Source organism: Chrysemys picta, chromosome 17 (genome assembly GCF_011386835.1).
Source record: "Chrysemys picta bellii isolate R12L10 chromosome 17, ASM1138683v2, whole genome shotgun sequence".
In the NCBI taxonomy this organism is placed as follows: domain Eukaryota; kingdom Metazoa; phylum Chordata; order Testudines; family Emydidae; genus Chrysemys; species Chrysemys picta.
The window spans coordinates 17,911,998-17,932,374 of NC_088807.1; the positions used below are offsets into that span (position 1 = coordinate 17,911,998).

Here is a 20,377-nt window from a genome sequence, read left to right on the forward strand (position 1 = left end):
AGCCAGTACAGCTACTGGAAAAGTCTGTTAACGTGTATGGGGATGGAGCGGAAATCCTCCAGGGACATCTCCAGAAAGCTCTCCTTCATGTACTCCCAAAGCCTTTGCAAAAGGTTTCTGGGGAGGGCTGCCTTATCCCGTCGGCCATGGTAGGACACTTTACCACGCCAGGCCAGTAGCACGTAGTCTGGAATCATTGCATAACAAAGCATTGTAGCGTATGGTCCCCGTGTTTGCTGGCATGCAGACAACATCCATTCCTTATCTCTCTTTGTTATCCTCAGGAGAGTGATCTCATTCACGGTCACCTGGTTGAAATGGGGTGATTTTATTAAGGGGACATTCAGAGGTGCCTGTTCCTGCTCTTCTGAACAGAAATGTTCCCCGCTGTTAGCCACGCGGTGGCGGGAGGGGTGAAGTGATTATCCCAGAGAATTGGGTGTGGCGGGGGGAGGGGGTTTAGTTGGGTTTGTGCTGCATTTTAACCCGGAAACTGCAGCCCCTCCTTTTACATTGAAAACCCATTTTAAATGGCCAACCCAATTCATCCTTGATATGGGAAATGAGGGCGCTGCTGTTTGAAACCATTCCCACATGTTAAGAAGGTTAAAAAAGCCAAAAGACTGTGGCTTACCATGGCTGCCTGCAAGCCGAAATCTGTTGCCTGGCACTGCGTGAGTGATCTCTCACACGAAACCGGCAGGCCCTCACTATAAGAGGAAAAATGCGACCTTGTAACGAAAGAGTGTATCCATTGTTCTCTAAAATGTGTCTTTTTTAACCACCTCTCCCTTCTCCTCCTCCAGCTGCAAATGTTTCTCTTTCACAGAGGCTAGTGAACATTAGAAAGAGAAAACGGAGGACGCGGGACGATATGTTCATGGAGCTCCAGATGTCCTCCCACGCTGATAGAGCACAGCAGAATGCTTGAAGGCAGTCAATGTCAGACATGAGAAAAGCACAATATGAACGAGAGGAGAGGTGGCGGGCTGAATCACGGGATAAACAGAGCAAACTGTGATGGGTTGGATCACAGAAACCCCCTTGGGAGCTGCCACCCGATGTGCAAAGACTACCCCTGCTTCTGTTTTCCCTGCCAGCTCAGAACTCCAGCACCCTGTCTTGCTGAGCCAGCCACTCTTGTCTGGCTCTAACGCAGATACAGGGTCTGAATCACTTGTCCCAAAGCTGCAGGTTTACCTGAAAACAGCTCACAGAAGTGTGCTTGTCTTTAGCACTCAGATGCCCAACTCCCAATGGGGTCTAAACCCACATAAATCCGTTTTACCCTGCATAAACCTTATGCAGGGCAAACTCATAAATTGTTCGCCCTCTATAACACTGATAGAGATATATGCACAGTTGTTTGCTCCCTCAGGTATTCATACATACTCTGAGTAAATTACTAAATAAAAAGTGATTTTATTAAATACATACAGACAGTAGGATTTAAGTGGTTCAAAGTAGTAACAGACAGAACAAAGTAAGTCACCAAGCAAAATAAAATAAAATGCGCAAATCTATTTCTAATCAAACTAAATACAGATAATCTCACCCTCAGAGATGTTTCAGTAAGTTTTTCTCAGACTGGACACCTTCCAGGCCTGGGCACAATTCTTTCCCTTGGTACAGCTCTTGTTGCAGCTCAGGTGATAGCTAGGGGATTCTTCATGATGGCTCCTCTCTCCCCTTGATGTCTTCCACCCCTTTATATATCTTTTGCATAAGGCGGGAACCCTTTGTCCCTCTGGGTTTCCACCCCCCCTCACTGGAAAAGCACCAGGTTAAAGATGGATTCCACTTCAGGTGACATGATCACATATCACGGCAAGACTTCATTACTCACTTGCCAGCACACACATATACAGGAAGACTCACAGGTAAATACAGCCATCTGCAGACAATGGGAGTCATCAAGATTCCAAACCATCCTTAATGGCCCACACTTTACATAATTACAATAGGCCCTCAGAGTTATATTTCATATTTCTAGTTTTATATACAAGAGTGGTACATTTATACAAATAGCATGATTACACTCAGTAGATTATAAACTTTGTAATGATACCTAACAAGAGACCAATTACATTATATTCACTTATCATATTTTTATAAAACCATATAGACTACACAACATCACAGCGGACTGAATCGCGGGATGAACAGAGCAAGTTGCGGACTGAAGATGATAGGTGGCGTCAGCTTGCAGACAGACGGCAAGAGTCAATGCTCCGGCTGCTGGAGCATCAAACTGATATGCTCCAGCGTATGGTTGAGCTGCAGGAAAGGCAGCAGGAGCAGAGACCGCCGCTACAGCCCTTGTGTAACCAACAGCCCTCCTCCCCAAGTTCCATAGCCTCCTCACCCAGACGCCCAAGAACACGGTGAGGGGGCCTCCGGCCACCCAGTCACTCCACCCCAGATGATTGCCCAAGCATCAGAAGGCTGGCCTTCAATAAGAGTTAAAGTTTTAAAATGCAGTGTGTCCTTTTCCTTCCCTCCTCCCCCACCCATCCCAGGCTACCTTGGCAATTATCCCCCTAGTTGTGTGAGGAATTAATAAAGAATGCATAAATGTGAAATAACAATGACTTTATTGCCTCTGCAAGCGGTGCTCGAAGTGGGTAGGGGAGGGTGGGGTGGTTGGTTTACAGGGAAGTAGAATGAACCGGGTGGCGGGGGTGGGGGGGCGGAGGGTTCATCAAGGAGAAACAAACAGAAGTTTCACACCGTAGCCTGGCCAGTCACAAAACTCGTTTTCAAAGCTTCTCTGATGCGCACCGCGCCCTGCTGTGCTCCTCTAACCGCCCTGGTGTCTGGCTGCGCGTAATCAGCGGCCAGGCGATTTGCCTTAAACTCCCACCCCGTGATAAATGTCTCCCCCTTACTCTCACAGATATTGTGGAGCGCACAGCAAGCAGCAATAACAATGGGGATATTCTTTTCGCTGAGGTCTGAGCGAGTCAGTAAGCTGCGCCAGCGTGCTTTTAAACGTCCAAATGCACATTCCACCACCATTCGGCATTTGCTCAGTCTGTAGTTGAACAGGTCCTGACTCCTGTCCAGGCTGCCTGTGTACGGCTTCATGAGCCATGGCATTAAGGGGTAGGCTGGGTCCCCAAGGATCACGATAGGCATTTCAACATCCCCAACGGTTACTTTCTGGTCCGGGAAGAAAGTCCCTTCCTCCAGCTTTCAAAACAGAGCAGAGTGCCTGAAGACGCGAGCATCATGTACCTTTCCCAGCCATCCCACGTTGATGTTGGTGAAACGTCCCTTGTGATCCACCAGGGCTTGCAGCAGCATTGAAAAGTACCCCTTGCGGTTTACGTAGTCGGTGGCTTGGTGCTCCGGTGCCAAGATAGGGATATGGGTTCCGTCTATGGCCCCACCACAGTTTGGGAATCCCATTTCAGCAAAACCATCCACTATTGCCTGCACGTTACCCAGAGTCACTACCCTTGATATCACCAGGTCTTTCATTGCCCTGGCAACTTGGATCACAGCAGCCCCCACAGTAGATTTGCCCACTCCAAATTGATTCCCGACTGACCGGTAGCTGTCTGGCGTTGCAAGCTTCCACAGGGCTATCACAACTCACTTTTCAACTGTGAGGGCTGCTCTCATCCTGGTATTCTGGCGCTTCAGGGCAGGGGAAAGCAAGTCACAAAGTTCCATGAAAGTGCCCTTACGCATGCGAAAGTTTCGCAGCCACTGGGAATCATCCCACACCTGCAGCACGATGCGGTCCCACCAGTCTGTGCTTGTTTCCCATGCCCAGAATCGGCGTTCCACGGCATGAACCTGCCCCAGTAACACCATGATTTCCACATTGCTGGGGCCTGTGCCTTGTGAGAGGTCTATGTCCATGTCAATTTCCTCATCACTCTCTTCGCCGCGCTGGAATCGCCTCCTCGGCTGGTCCGGGTTTCGCCTTGGCATGTCCTGGCTCTACATATACTCCAGGACAATGCGCGTGGTGTTCATAGTGCTCATAATTGCCATGGTGATCTGAGCGGGCTCCATGATCCCAGTGCTAGCTATGGCGCCTGGTCTGAAAAAAGGCGCGAAACTAGTATCTGACGGACCAAGGGAAGGAGGGAGGCCGGGAGGGAGGGAGGGCCGAGTGACGACATGGCGTACAGGTACAGGGAATTAAAATCAAGAAAGGTGGCTGTGCATCAGGGAGAAACACAAACAACTGTCACACAGAATGGTCCCCCCAAAGATTAAACTGAAAACCCTGGGTTTAGCAGGCCGTTGATTTCACGGAGAGAGGGGAAGCAAATGAATACAGAACAAATCTATTTTTTACATCTTAAGCTGGCAGTCGACGGTGCAGCATGACTGATAGCGACTGCAGTACGACAACGACGGATATCAATCGTAATATGCCATCTTCTACCAAAAGGCAAGGGGCTGCTGCTGTGTAGCAATGCAGCCCCACGTCTGCCAGCCCCACATCTGCCAGCACCCAGATCGCCCTCAGCCTCTTTTGGGTGCTTAGCAGACAATACTGACCCCAAGCCACACCTGTGAGTCTGTATCATAAGACATATGCACAACGACACCGTGCTAAGGTCCTACAAGCAACCTTCATTCTGGTGTTTTCTAACGTTTAAAGGCCTGGTCTGCACACAGTTCTTGGTAGTTCTAGAACTATTTTGGGTAGGGATGCATTTATTTACACCTCCCTTAATAGTTGTCCCAGCACAACTTCTACTGTGCACACAGTTCTATCCTCATACAAGTGTCTTACACCAATATAGCTTATTCCCCTCACTTGGGGACAGTTCCCTTCCCCTCTGTGCATCAGTTTCCTCCAAACTACCAGGGGAAGTGGTGGTTTCTCCATCTCTTGATGTATTCCAATGAAGACTAGATGCCTTTCTGGAGTGTGCTTTGGTCCAAAACTAGCCACTGTGCTATACAAGAGGTCTGTGATATCTAGCCACTGTGCTATACAAGTATTAGAGGGGTAGCCGTGTTAGTCTGAATCTGTAAAAAGCAACAGAGGGTCCTGTGGCACCTTAGAGACTAACAGAAGTACTGGGAGCATAAGCTTTCGTGGGTAAGAACCTCACTTCTTCAGATTCTGTCTAAAATCCTACCTGCCACATGGGGCAACAACAGGGGTACCCCTAACTCACCCAGCAATATCGTCAATTTATCCAGCTACACACTCAACCCAGCAGAAGAGTCTGTTCTATCTCGGGGACTCTCCTTTTGCCCCAGCACCCCCACGAACATGATACAGTTCTGTGGTGATCTGGAAGACTACTTTCGCCGCCTCCGACTCAAAGAATACTTTCATGATAACACTGAACAGCGCACTGATACACAGATACCCTCCCACCAACAACACAGGAAGAAGAACTCCACATGGACTTCTCCTGAGGGTCGAAATGACAGTCTGGACCTATATATAGGATGCTTCCGCCTACGTGCACAGGCAGAAATTGTGGAAAAACAACATCGCTTGCCTCATAACCTAAGTCGTGCAGAACGCAATGCCATCCACAGCCTCAGAAACCACCCTGACATTATCATCAAAGAGGCTGATAAAGGAGGTGCTGTTGTCATCATGAACAGGTCTGACTACCAGAAGGAGGCTGCCAGACAACTCTCCAATACCAAATTCTACAGGCCGCTTTCCTCAGATCCCACTGAGGAATACACTAAGAAACTGCACCATCTACTCAGGACACTCCCTATACTAACACAGGAACAAATCAACATACCCTTAGAGCCCCGACCGGGGTTATTCTATCTACTACCTAAGATCCACAAACCTGGAAATCCTGGACGCCCCATCATCTCGGGCATTGGCACTCTCACTGAAGGACTGTCTGGATATGTGGACTCCCTACTCAGACCCTACGCCACCAGCACTCCCAGCTATCTCCGTGACACCACAGATTTCCTGAGAAAACTACAATGCATTGGTGACCTCCCAGAAAACACCATCCTAGCCACCATGGATGTAGAGACTCTCTACACAAACATCCCACACACAGATGGAATACAAGCTGTCAGGAACAGTATCCCTGATGATGACACAGCACAACTTATTGCTGAGCTCTGTGACTTTATCCTCATGCACAATTATTTCAAATTTGGTGACAATATATACCTCCAGACCAGGGTATATATTGGGCACCCGCATGGCCCCACAATATGCCAACATTTTTATGGCTGACCTGGAACAACGCTTCCTCAGCTCTCGTCCACTCATACCCCTTCTCTACCTACGCTATATTGATGACATCTTCATCATCTGGACCCATGGGAAGGAGACCCTGGAAGAATTCCACCATGCTTTCAACAGCTTCCACCCCACCATCAACCTCAGCCTGGACCAATCTACACGGGAGGTCCACTTCCTGGACACCACCGTACAAATAAGCGATGGCCACATTAACACCACCCTATACCGAAAACCCACCGACCGCTACGCCTACCTTCATGCCTCCAGCTTCCACCCCGGTCACACCACACGATCCATCGTCTACAGCCAAGCACTGAGGTACAATCGCATCTGCTCCAACCCCTCAGACAGAGACCAACACCTACAAGATCTTCACCAAGCATTCTCAAAACTACGATACCCACACAAGGAAATAAAGAAACAAATCAACAGAGCCAGACGTGTACCCAGAAGCCTCCTGCTACAAGACAGGCCCAGAAGAGAAACCAACAGAACTCCACTGGCCATCACTTACAGTCCTCAGCTTAAACCTCTCCAACGCATCATCAGTGATCTACAACCCATCCTGGACAATGATCCCTCACTTTCACAGACCTTGGGAGACAGGCCAGTCCTCGCCCACAGACAACCTGCCAACCTTAAGCATATTCTCACCAGCAACCACGCACCGCACCATAACAACTCTAACTCAGGAACCAACCCATGCAACAAACCTCGATGCCAACTCTGCCCACATATCTACACCAGCAACACCATCACTGGACCTAACCAGATCAGCTACAACATCACCGGCTCATTCACCTGCACATCCACCAATGTTATATATGCCATCATATGCCAGCAATGCCCCTCTGCTATGTACATTGGCCAAACTGGACAGTCACTACGCAAGAGGATAAATGGACACAAGTCAGATATCAGGAATGGCAATATACAAAAAACCTGTAGGAGAACACTTCAACCTCCCTGGCCACACAATAGCAGATGTCAAGGTAGCCATCTTACAGCAAAAAAACTTCAGGACCAGACTCCAAAGAGAAACTGCTGAGCTCCAGTTCATTTGCAAATTTGACACCATCAGATCAGGATTAAACAAAGACTGTGAATGGCTATCCAACTACAGAAACAGTTTCTCCTCCCTTGGTGTTCACACCTCAACTGCAAGCAGAGCACCTCACCCTCCCTGATTGAACTAACCTCGTTATCTCCACACTGATATATACCTGCCTCTGGAGATTTCCATTACTTGCATCTGAAGAAGTGAGGTTCTTACCCACGAAAGCTTATGCTCCCAGTACTTCTGTTAGTCTCTAAGGTGCCACAGGACCCTCTGTTGCTTTGTGCTATACAAGATGCTATACAAGGGGCCGGGGGCGGGAGGGGTCAGATTATATGATCTAATGGTCTCTTCTGGCCTTAAAGTCTAGAAATGTCTGAAAACCAGAGTGTGGCACATTGAGCAGCCTCTGATGTTTTCGTGAGTAGCCTGATTGATCCCCAGAGCTAAGAGTGAGTGTGTGTGTGTGTGGGGGGCAATACAGGGGGAGCAGCTGAAAAATGGAAAGGGGCTGGCCAGGAGCAGGACATTAGCCCCACAGGGCAGGGGTGGGTGTGGCAGTGACATCACAAGGGCCTTTTGCAACACCTCGGCTGATTGGTGAAAAGAGGTTGGGAGGCGGTGACCTCACAGAGAGTCCATGGCAACGGGCAGGTAGGACAAGCTGCAGGGCAGGGGCAATCTCAGAGACCCCCCTTGGTTTGCTGCAGCCAGTCTCCTTCCCGAGGTCTCCCCTTGAGGCCTGAGGGAGAATTCAGGTTCAGGTACGTGAGCGCGAGGAGGAGCCTCTTCGGAGTTTACCCCTTTCCCACCATTGATTTAGCTGGAAAACAGCCGTCCCTGTTGAGAAGGTCAGAGCCTCAGAGCGGTTTGGAACCTGTTCAGCCTGAGCCATCTGGTGCCGGCCAAATTCTAGGCATGGAAAACACTAGGTTAAGGTGGGAGAATTTTCCCCCCACTTAGGCCTTTGTCCCTTAGAGTCACTGGGGACATTGGGGTTTGTCTCTTTTTGTTTCCCTTTTCCCTTCTTCCCTCCCTCCACAGGCGAGGAGGGGGCTTCTCTCCAGCCCTTGTTGTGGAAGGCCCTCACAAAGCCATGGGACAGGAAGAGTGCTCTGACAGTGATCTCCACAGGTGAGCTGGGCCATCCTTTGGGCCATGTGGTGAGAACCCTCAGCCTCCCGCCCCACAGAGTCTCAATGCTGATTGGGTGAGCTGGGGGGCTAGTGACAGGGAAGAGACTCAGGACCTTGTTCTCTTTTAAGACCCAGGAAATAAGCCACAACCAATCATCTCCTTTATTAATTGTGCTGTTCCTCTCCATTAATTGTCTCTGAGCTATTCCTGATTCTCCCTAATGTTTTAGTTCCTCTAAAACATTTGCTGAATCATTACAATGATCAGTGGTTGGTCCCAGGTTTCAGAGTGGTATGCGTGTTGGAGAGTAACAAATATATTTGGGCATAAGCTTTCGTCGGCTAGAACCCAGTTCATGGGATGCATGGAGTGGAAAATACAGGAGCAGGTATAAATACATGAAAAGATGGGAGTCGCCTTCCGAAGTGTGAGGTCAGTCTAACGAGACAATTTAATTAACAGTAGGATACCAAGGGAGGAAAACTCACTTTTGTAGTGGTATTGAGAGTGGCCCATTGCAAAAAATTGACAAGAAGGTCTGTAGCTCATTTGAAACCACTTTATTCTGATCATTTGGTGTATGAAATTCAAGACTGAGGGTTAGTTTGAAAGTCCGGACTCCTGGGTCCTATTCCTAACGCTGCCCCTGACTGGCTGTGTGACGTAAGATAAGTCCCTGCACCTTTCTCAGCGTTAGTTTTTCCCCCTCTGTCAATTAGGATAACAATCCTCTCAGACCTTTGGGGAGGTGTGACGATCTGTTTGAGTGTCACTCGTAGCCGTGTATAATGAGGTGTCCTATCATGGTGAGTCATGGCAGATTGTGACGTAATGCAGCAGATCCGACCCTCCATTGTCCGGCTCTCCATATTAACCGATCAACCAGTGCATCCAGGCCCAGAAGCAGGCGATTTCTCCTGTGACCGCTAGATGGCGCTGCAGCCTTGCACTTTCCCATTCTCCGGATTATATGAATTTGATTATTTGATCTGGCCCCAGTCCCAATTGGATGTGATAAATGGAGTTCTGCTGTATAATAGCTGAAATATTCTATTTATCATGTGCCAGCAATGCCCCTCTGCCATGTCCATTGTCCAACTGGAATTAATTTGCAAACTGGATACCATCAGATTAGGCCTGAATAAAGACTGGGAGTGGTTGGGTCATTACAAAACCTAAACCTAATTTCCCCAATACTAATTTCTCCCTACTGTTACTCACAGCTTCTTGTCAACTGTCTGTAATAGGCCACTCCCATTACCACTTCAAAAGTTATTTTTCCTCCCTTGGTATCCTGCTGTTAATTGATTCATCTCGTTAGACTGACCTCATCCTTGGTAAAGCAAACCCCATCCTTTCATGTGTTTATACCTGCTCCTGTATTTTCCACTCCATGCATCTGATGAACTGGGTTCTAGCCCACGAAGGCTTATGCCCAAATAAATGTGTTAGTCTCTAAGGTGCCACAAGGACTCCTCGTCGTTTCTATTTTATTTGTATTTTATAATATTTAAATCGTTAAGAGGAGCAGCTACTTAGCCCAGACTGAAGCATCTTCTCTAGTTTTCGAGATCAAAGTGTCTCCTCTTTGTGTGCGATGAGACAATGTAACAAACAGGAGATGCAACACAACAGCAGCAGCAGCCGCTCAGTCAGGAGTTGGCAGTGCAGCAAGAAGAACAGCAGCAATGCCTCGTCCAACCAAGAGTGACCCTCTGTGACGGGGTGAACTCGCCCCACACTGAACAGGGAAGGGTTAACGCCACACTGTGGAAGCCACGCCCCGCCCCTATTAGGGGCAAATTCCTAACGTTTGTGTTTGTATTGTGTATATCATTATGATTCATTGTACCTGTATGGAATCCATTTTGTGATCCAACATGGAGGACTTGGTCATGTGATTGGAAGGGCGGTTGGAGTGTGTCCCACCCTTTTTAACGGTCAGTGGTGGCGCCGGTGGTAAACAAGGACCAGTTTGGACCGGATTTCCCTGGGGAAAGCACCATAAAGCAGTAAATCGGGCGGGTGTGGGGGGCTGTTTTCTGCTTTGCTGTGCTGAGTCTAGCTGGGTGGGATTACCAATAGCACTGGGATTCAAGCCAAGTTTATTGGTTAGCGGCTGCTTTTCCAAAGTGCTCTAAAAGCCACACGGCGACTCAGGTAGTCGGGAATTGCGGTGCCTCATTGGGGTCTGAGGGAGGATTAGTGGTGCAGATTTGGAACCGTTTGGTTTTCAAGAGACAGAATCCCGCTTCTCTGGCCTGTGCTATGCAGGAAGTCCAAGGAGACGATCAGGACAGTCCCTCTTAGCTCTAAAAACAAAGAATGTCTGCAGGGGGGTTAAATGTCTGTAGTGTTTTTGGCTTCCACTGTTCCCTGCCAAGAATAGAGGGGAATATGAGTGTTTATTTCTCCCCCCCCTCCGATTCTCACACACCCCGGCTGTTAGGAACCAGCACAGAGGCAGTCTGGCCTACTGGTCAGAGCAGGAGTCAGGTCTAGTGGGCAAAGCAGGCATCCAGGCCAGGGAACAGAAGTCTGGGTCACAACCAGAGCCAGCTGCCACATTCTAGAGCCAGCGTCAGAACAGGAATCAACGCCGAGGATCAGAGCCGGGGTCAGATACCAAATGCCAGAGCCAAGGGTCGAGCCGGAATCCGAGTTAGAAGTCGGAGCTGGGAGTCGGAGCCAGGATTGGTAGCTGAGGGCCACGAGTGAGCAGGAACCGGAGAAGGGGCCAGGACCAGGCTCGGAGCAGGAGCCAGGTGGGAGCTAGGGCCGAGGCAGGAGCCAGGAGCGGAGCAGGGATCAGGAACAGGATTGGATGTGGATTGCCTGAGGCAGGCTAGAGCAGGGTCCGCAGAGCAGGGCGTTTGCACAGTTGCCCGGACATTCCACCCCACTCACTTCCTGGCTTACGTAGCAGGTGCGAGGCAATCAGGGGGCCACAGGCCTTGGGTGCTCTGATAGGACTTCCCGTTGGGCCTGACCCCCCAGGACTAGCGAGATGCTGCTTCCCCTGGCTCCCTTGGTGGTGACGAGGGAGCATCAGAGACGCAGGGCCCCACCGCCCCAGGTCCTCGATTCTTACACTGGCGTGTTCTTGGTGCCCCCACCCCAGAACCCCAGAACCCCACCTCTGCACTGGCATCCATGCTCCCCCCCACCCACCCGCCACCCTGCTGCATGATCTCTCGGGGGCGTTCGCGCAGTCTGGTGACGCTCATCACAAGGCGGAGCTGGCAGGAGCGGGGCACGCGGCCGTCACTGTCACCCCGACTCCACCGGCCGGGGCGGGCGATCAGAGCTGACCCCACTCACGCCCGACCGTTTCGGGTGGTTTTTAGACCTGACCTGAACCCAACGCTTGTAGCCGGGTCCTGCTGAGTTTGGGTGGGGTCACAGGGCTCTGCTCTCCGGCAGGGTTCACCTCCCCGGAGGGGGATGAGCAGACTGACGAGTTGAACACAGACCGCGGGCCTGGTCTCCCAAATCAGTCATCTCACCTTGAGGCCAGATGGGTGGGCGTCTGGAGTGGGCGTCCCATGGCAGTTCTGCACGTACCTACAATGGGCTGCTGGGTGGGGTAGGGGAGCAGTAACATTAAATGGTGGGTTTCAGTCAGGGCAGAAGGTTAACGGGGGGTTGCTCAAGGTCCTGCACTCAGGCCTTGTCTACACTACGAGAGTAGTTCGATTTTACTTGCATCGAATTTTTGTAATCGATATTGCAAAGTCGAACGTGTGTGTCCACACTAAGGACAGTAATTCGACTTTGTGCGTCCACACTAACGGTGATAGCGTCGACATTCGAAGCGGTGCACTGTGGTCAGCTATCCCACAGTTCCCGCAGTCCCCTCTGCCCATTGGAATTCTGGGTGTAGCCGGCAATGCCTTCTGGGTAACAAAATGAGTCGAGGGTGCTTTTGGGAAACTGTCGTCATCCGTCCATCACTCCCGCCCTCCCTCCCTGAAAGCGCCGGCGGGAAAACAGTTCGCGCGCTTTTCCAGTCATTGACAGCGCGGACGCCACTGTACTCCGAGCATGGAGCCCGCTGCGACCATCGCTGCAGTTGTGGCCGCTCTCAACGTCTCGCAGCTTATCATAAAGGTTTCCCTGAGGCAGATGCAGAAAAGTCAGGCAAGGAGGCTACGGCACCGCGGTGATGTCCTGAAGTCTGAGAGTAGCACAGACCTGTCAGAAAGCAGGCGACCCAGCGCCGAGGACATCACAGTGGCAATGGGTCATGTTGATGCCGTGGAACGGCGATTCTGGGCACGGGAGACAAGCACTGAGTGGTGGGACCGCATAGTGCTGCAGGTCTGGGATGAATCCCAGTGGCTGCGAAACTTTCGCATGCGGAAGGGAACTTTCCTGGAACTTTGTGAGTTGCTGTCCCCTGCCCTGAAGCGCAGTGACACCCGGTTGCGAGCTGCACTGAGTGTACAGAAGCGAGTGGCCATAGCCCTGTGGAAGCTTGCAACGCCAGACAGCTACCGGTCAGTCGCGAACCAGTTTGGGGTGGGCAAATCTACCGTGGGGGTTGTTGTGATGCAAGTAGCGAAGGCAATCGTTGATGTACTGCTGCCAAAGGTAGTGACCCTGGGAAACGTGGAGGCGATCATAGATGGCTTCGCAGCGATGGGATTCCCAAACTGCGGTGGGGCCATAGATGGAACTCACATCCCTATCCTGGCACCGGACCACCAGGCCACCCAGTACATTAACCGAAAGGGATACTTTTCCATGGTGCTGCAAGCACTGGTGGACCACAGGGGACGTTTTACCAACATCTACGTGGGATGGCCGGGCAAGGTTCATGACGCTCGTGTTTTCAGGAACTCTGGTCTGTTTAGACGGCTGCAACAAGGTATTTACTTCCCGGACCACAAAATAACTGTTGGGGATGTGGAGATGCCTATAGTCATCCTCGGGGACCCAGCCTACCCGCTAATGCCCTGGCTCATGAAGCCCTATACTGGCGCCCTGGACACTGAAAAAGAACTCTTCAACTACCGGCTGAGCAAGTGCAGAATGGTGGTGGAGTGTGCTTTTGGCCGTCTCAAGGGGAGATGGAGAAGCTTACTGACTCGCTGTGATCTCAGCGAAACCAATATCCCCATTGTTATAGCAGCTTGCTGTGTGCTCCACAATCTCTGTGAGAGCAAGGGGGAGACCTTTATGGCGGGGTGGGAGGTTGAGGAAAATAGCCTGGCTGGTGATTACTCACAGCCAGACAGCCGGGCGATTAGAAGAGACCAGCGGGAAGCGCTGTGCATCCGGGAGGCTTTGAAAGCAAAGTTCCTGAGTGAGCAGGGTAACCTGTGATTTTATAGTTTGTGTACTGAGAAGCTAAACCTGCCCCCGTTTCTTTACCCAGGTAATGTTGACTATCCTATCCAGTTACATACCCCCTTCACCCCCCCTCCAACACACGTGTCGAAATAAAAATAGTTCTACTTTGTTAAAGCACACCGTTTTCTTTAATACTGTTTTAGCGGGAATTTTTTAAAACTGGGACGCAGACTGTGGTGCGGGGCGGGTCTAGTGTTGTGATGCGAATGCAGCTTCTAAACTCAAGGATTGACAGGCTCCGCTGCGGTGGGATGCTTGTTTCAACGGAGCCTGTCACCCCTCCTGATCGGGACTGTGTGTATGGGAGGTCTATTTGACTTTGTGGCAGGGGGAGGACGGTTACAGATCCCATGCTGTGTGGCTCTGTGATCCTGTCTAAGGACCGGCGCTTAAGATCTGTAACTGCCCTCCCCCGCCACAAAGTCACAGAGCAACCCACCCCCCCCAACATTACATCAAAACAACCTCCCAGACTAACCGGGGCAACTAGTCACTGCATCACTGCACTGTGTATGTGCCCTGCTGCTGTGCCTGCCCCCGACTATGTACCCTGCCAAAGGAGACTGTCCTGTCCAATTTCCAACCCCCTTTCCCCTCCTCCTCCAAAAGAACATGATTGAAACAGTAGTTAACAGAAACGAATTTTTTATTATCAACTACACATGGCATTGGGAGGTGAAACTTGGACGTGGGCTTGTGTCAGGCGGGAAGGAAAGAACTTTTCAAATTTTGGGAAATGAGAGCCTTCTGCTACTAGAGCTCTCTGCAGGGGTGGAGTGAGAGTTAGCAGGGACTCTGCCGCCTCTCCTTCTTTGCACTTTGGGTGAGGTGGGTATGGGACTTGGTGGCGGGGGAGGGCGGTTAGAGATGGACTGCAGCGGGGCTCTGTCCTCCTGCCTCCGTTCCTGCAGAACATCCACAAGGCGCCGGAGCGTGTCCGTTTGCTCCCTCAGTAGTCCAAGCAGCGTTTGAGTCGCCTGCTGGTCTTCCTGCCGCCACCTCTCCTCCCGATCCATGTTGGCTTGGTGCATTCGGGTCAAGTTCTCCCGCCACTGGGTCTGCTGTGCTGCCTGGGCTTGGGAAGAGGCCATAAGCTCAGAGAACATGTCCTCCCGTGTCCTCTTCTTCCTACGCCTAATCCGCGCTAGCCTCTGGGAGTGTGATTCCAGGCTAGGTTGTGAGACAGTCGCAGACGGGGCTGTGGAAATGGGAAAAAGGGAGTGAATTCCTCTGAAAGATAAATGTAGTTGTGAACAAAGAACATAGTCTTTCTCTGTGAACAAGACCATGCACAGCACCTTTCACATGCGCACTCAGCACAAGGTCGAATTCTCGGCCTTCGCATTCAGTGCCTGGGGTCTTGAACAGCACATTTGAGAAGCGAGGCAGCACAACGGAATTTCTGTTGCAGGCAGACATGGTAAGCCGTACACTTGTGGCAGTTTAAAACTTTTATATTACCACTGGCCTCATTTCACATTTAAATCAATGTCAGTCCCTGCTGCCAGCAATCCGGCAAGCGGGAACTCTGCCCCTGTCCCACCCCCTCGCGGCTGTCCCCGGGAATGATCCCTTTCGGCTGCCCCTCTCCCGCCTCCACCGCGTGGCTGCAAACCAGCGGTGACAGTTCTGTAAAGGAACGGGAAAGCAGTCCCAACACTAACATTCCCCTACCTAATTAAAAGCAGGTCACCATGGCCGACATCACCCTGATGAGGATCTCCGAGAGCGACAAAGAGAGAATGCTCCGGGAAAGCCTCCAAAGACCAGGGCCGTATGCCGCCCTGCTGTGCAGAGCAATGATCCCCGAGTACCTGATAATCTCGTGGCGCGGCAACGTGTCGTACTTCGGAGGACCCAATAAGGCCGCTCTCCCCAAGAACCTCATGCAACGGCTTTCAAGTTACCTCCAGGAGAGCTTCATCGAGATGTCCCAGGAGGATTACTGCTCTATCCCCGCACATATAGACCGCATTTTACTGTAGCTGCAGTAGCAGGGAATACACAGTAGAGCGGCTTGTGCAGGACAATCACTGAAAACCGGACATTGCTAGATTTCTTTTCAAAACTTGCACTGCCCCTTACTAAACCGTTAAGCGCCTAGGGCACACTAATCATGAACAACCCATTCTTTTAATTGTTAATATTCCTGTTTTGTTAAAAATAAATGTTTAGATGTTTACAACACTTACTGGCTGATCCTTCACCAGATTCTGTGTCCGGGGTAATGGCTGGGGACGCTTCGTAGGGGATCTCTGTAAGGGTGATGAAGAGATCCTGGCTGTCGGGGAAATCAGCGTTGTGAGAGCTGCCAACTGCCTCGCCCTCCTCATCTCCTTCCTCATCTTCCCCGTCCCCTAACATGTCTGAGGAACCGGCCGTGGACAGTATCCCATCCTCAGAGTCCACGGTCACTGGTGGGGTAGTGGTGGCGGCAGCACCGAGGATGGAATGCAGTGCCTCGTAGAAACGGGATGTCTGGGGATGGGATCCGGAGCGTCCGTTTGCCTCTTTGGTCTTCTGGTAGCCTTGTCTCAGCTCCTTGATTTTCACGCGGCACTGCGTTGCATCCCGGCTGTATCCTCTCTCTGCCATGTCTTTAGAGATCTTCTCGTAGATCTTTGCATTCCTTCTTTTGGATCGCAGCTCGGAAAGCACGGACTCATCGCCCCACACAGCGATGAGATCCAAGACTTCACGATCAGTCCATGCTGGGGCTCTCTTTCTATTCCCAGACTGCATGGCCATCACTGCTGGAGAGCTCTGCATCGTTGCCAGTGCTGCTGTGCTCGCCACGATGTCCAGACAGGAAATGAGATTCAAACTGGCCAGACAGGAAAAGGAATTCAAATTCAAATTTTCCCGGGGCTTTTCCTGTGTGGCTGGTCAGAGCATCCGAGCTCGCACTGCTGTCCAGAGCGTCAACAGAGTGGTGCACTGTGGGATAGCTCCCGGAGCTATTAGCGTCGATTTCCATCCACACCTAGCCTAATTCGACATGGCCATGTCGAATTTAGCGCTACTCCCCTCGTCGGGGAGGAGTACAGAAGTCGAATTAAAGAGACCTCTATGTCGAACTAAATAGCATCGCAGTGTGGACGGGTGCAGGGTTAATTCGATTTAACGGCGCTAACTTCGACATAAACGCCTAGTGTAGACCAGGCCTCAGTCTCATGATGTTTAATGTATTTATGAATGATCTGGAAAGGGGGGTGAGGAGTGAGGTAGCCAGATTTGCAGGTGACTGTTGAAATTATTAAAATGGGAAACCCCCAAAACCTGATCTAATCAGAAATTCCTTTATTAAATCCAATGGCCAAATGGGACTTACAGAATTGCTCTAATCATGCCTGGAAAGCCTAACTAATAAGTAAGCCCCTTCGTTTTCAGTTTAAACTGATTTTTACTGAAAATTGCCCAGGTTTTACAAAAAGCATTATTCCATTTTTTCTGATTTTCACCCTACTTTTGTAACATTCAAATATATAAATATAACTTGTATTAGGAAAACACAATACATTCCATGAGATATCTGCATTACGAGAATACATTAGTCTGTGTGTATGCAGAGCTGCCTGTGGAAGGAAGGCTATGTATTAATCTAGAAGATACACACAATGAACAGACAGGCACACACTCAAGCTCTGGAGTGCGTGCGCCTCTGAACATACTGATGAATCTCACGCCCACCACGTAAACATTTCAAGCTGTTAGTAGATAACAGTTTACAGATTTGACACACACTAAACTGGGAAGAAAACGAAAATCCGTATCAGAACATGGTTCAAAACACCAGGAAGTATTCGAAAGTTTTCAGAAAACAAAAACAGGAGGAAAGGATGAAGTTGAGTGTAGGTGCTGCAAATGATGGGGCCCAATTATTCAATGTAAATAGTTACAGGCTAATAGTTGCAAGTCTACAACAGTAAACTGTTTATTCACATGAAAAGTTTTGTTTGGGGATTAGAGATGTATTGTGTTCTTAAACTGGGAGAGGGTGTTCTGTTTTGAGTTCTGTTTTAGTTGTGCAGCAAACCACACCGATGAATGGAATTCAAAGCATTAATCGACTGAATACTTTCCCCCCCTGTCTTTCCATCCACCAAAATAAACCCCGATATTTCCCCAGAAAAATTATTTATAGTTTTTTTGCACTATTTTCACCTGTTTTTGCTGTGATGGTAATAAACACTGGTAAATTCCCAGGAAAAATTAAATAAAATAAAAACTGAACGTTAAGGGCCCTATTAATAAGCAATTGATTACAGCCAATGGTAACAAAATGTTGATAAGCATTTGATCAAGATACTTACAAATGGGCTAAACCCTGGGGTGCTTAGACCCATATTGATCCAACAACGTGGTCAGGGATTAGCAATGAACCTTTTAAGAGTTTACCTTTAACAAACAAGTGATGTCATTGCCAGTTACTGATTTCAGCTAAAAACGGATTGGAGACAGTTCACCCTGATTTCCAGTCTTAATCCAGATCAGATCCACAGGCTCCTTTCTCCCCAAGGCCTTTCCTCCTTATCTCTTCCCCTCCTTCCTCCTCACCATCTGCTTTTTTGTTGCACCTGGAAATAACCAGGGCTTAATTTGTGCCAAGGCTGAGCCCCGGCGCCTCCGGGCCTGGCAGTCCCTAGCCCCGACCAGGGCCGGCGCTTCCACTAGGCGACTCCAGGCGGTTGCCTAGGGCGGCAGGATTTGGGGGGCAGCACTTTGCCGCCCTCGGCGGAAATTCGGCGTCGGGGGTGGTCCTTCCACTCCAGGTCTTTGGCGGAAATTCAGTGGCGGGTCCTTCACTCACTCTGGGAAGTGCTCAGAGGAGGAGTGCTGCCGCCTAGGGCAGCAAAAACCCTGGTGCTGCTTCTGGCCCCGACGCCTCCGGGCCCGGCAGTTCAGAGCCCCGACAGGAGCTCTCTAGAAACATTAGTAGACCAATCATTACATGTTTGATATACACAATACTACTGGTTAACACATCATAAGTGTGCATATAAGCTGACTCATGATTATGTACGTTGGATGTGTGGTATACCCTGTACCCATCCTCTATGCTTGAACTTGATCAACTCAAGGGTAGTTTGATTGTATACCAATAAAGAAACCTCAGGAATGAGTTCAGAGTTGAGCTGAGTTCTTGGGAACTGAGCGGAGAAGGTCTCAGAAGCCACCCCGACATCAACACAACCTGATCCAAGTCCCATCATAGCATAAAACCTTAAATCCAACCTCAGCACTGTTGTGACAGAATAACTGAAGAAGGGGCTAATTAGTAGGAGGAAGGTTTTTCATAGATTCTTACATTCCAAGGCCAGAAGGGACCATTGTGATCATCTATGACACAGGCCAGAGAGCTTCCCCCAAATAATTCCTAGAGCAGATCTTCTAGAAAAACATCCCATCTTGATTGAAAAATTGTCAGTCATGGAGAATCCACCATGACCCTTGGTAAATTGTTCCAATATTCAATTACTCTCACTGTCAAAAATGTACACTTTATTTCCTGTCTGAATTTGTCTAGCTTCAAATTCCAGCCATTGGATTGTGTTAGACCTTTCTCTGCTAGATTGAAGAGCCCATTATTAAATATTCGTTCCCCATGTAGGTAATTATAGACTGTAACCAAGTCATCCCTTGTCCTTCTCTTTGTTAAGCTAAATAGATTGAGTTCCTTGAGTCTTTCACTATAATGCAGGTTTTCTCATCCTTGAATCATTCTTGTGGCTCTTCTCTGACCCTTCTCCAATTTATCTACATCTGTCTTGAATTGTGGGCACCAGAATTGGACAACCAGCAGTTGCATTAGTGCCAAATATAGAGGTAAAATAATCTCCATTCCTACTCGAGATTCCCTGTTTATGCATCCCAGGATCACGTTAGCTCTTTTGGTCACACCATCACACTAGGAGATCATGTTGAACTGATTTTCCACCATGATCTCCATATCTTTTTCAGAGTCACTGGAATAAAATGCAGCATGGTTTTACAAAAGGTAGATCATGCCAGACCAACCTGATCTCCCTCTTTGAGAAGATAACTGACTTTTTAGACAAAGGAAATGCAGTAGATCTAATCTACCTGGATGTCAGTAAGGCATTTGACACAGTTCCACATGAGAAATTATTAGTTAAATTGGAGAAGACCGAGATTAATATGAGAATTGAAAGGTGGATAAGGAACTGGTTAAAGGGGAGACTACAACGTGTCATACTGAAAGGTGAACTGTCAGGCTAGAGGGAGGTTACTAGTGGATCGGTCTTGGGACCAATCTTATTTAACATTTTTATTAATAACCTTGGCACAAAAAGTGGGATTGTGCTAATAAAATTTTTGGATGATACAAAATTGGGAGGTATTACCAATATGGAGGAGGACCGGAATATCCTACAAGAAGATCTGGATGACCTTATTAACTGGAGTAATAGAAATGGGATGAAATTTAATAATGCAAAGTGCAAGGTCATGCATTTAGGGACTAACAACAAGAATTTTTGCTATCAGTGGGGGATTTACCAGTTGGAAGCGACAGAGGAGAAGAAAGCCCTGGGTGCATCCGATGAAGTGGGCTGTAGCCCACGAAAGCTTATGCTGAAATAGATTTGTTAGTCTCTAAG

General features: G+C 49.3%; 2 protein-coding genes across 2 annotated transcripts in view; one reads left to right on the forward strand and one right to left on the reverse strand.

Moving 5' to 3' along the window:
* The window catches only part of LOC101945709 (uncharacterized), a 449,899-nt gene that overhangs the window by 352,575 nt on the left and 76,947 nt on the right, over positions 1 to 20,377 (forward strand). The window lies entirely within an intron of this gene.
* On the reverse strand, positions 14,386 to 16,669 carry LOC135976191 (uncharacterized). The gene is made up of 2 exons (XM_065570906.1): positions 15,950 to 16,669; positions 14,386 to 14,955 (listed from the first exon to the last, which is right to left on the reverse strand). Exons 1-2 carry the CDS (start codon positions 16,524 to 16,526, stop codon positions 14,480 to 14,482), a joined length of 1,053 nt encoding a protein of 350 aa, XP_065426978.1. The 5' UTR covers positions 16,527 to 16,669; the 3' UTR covers positions 14,386 to 14,479.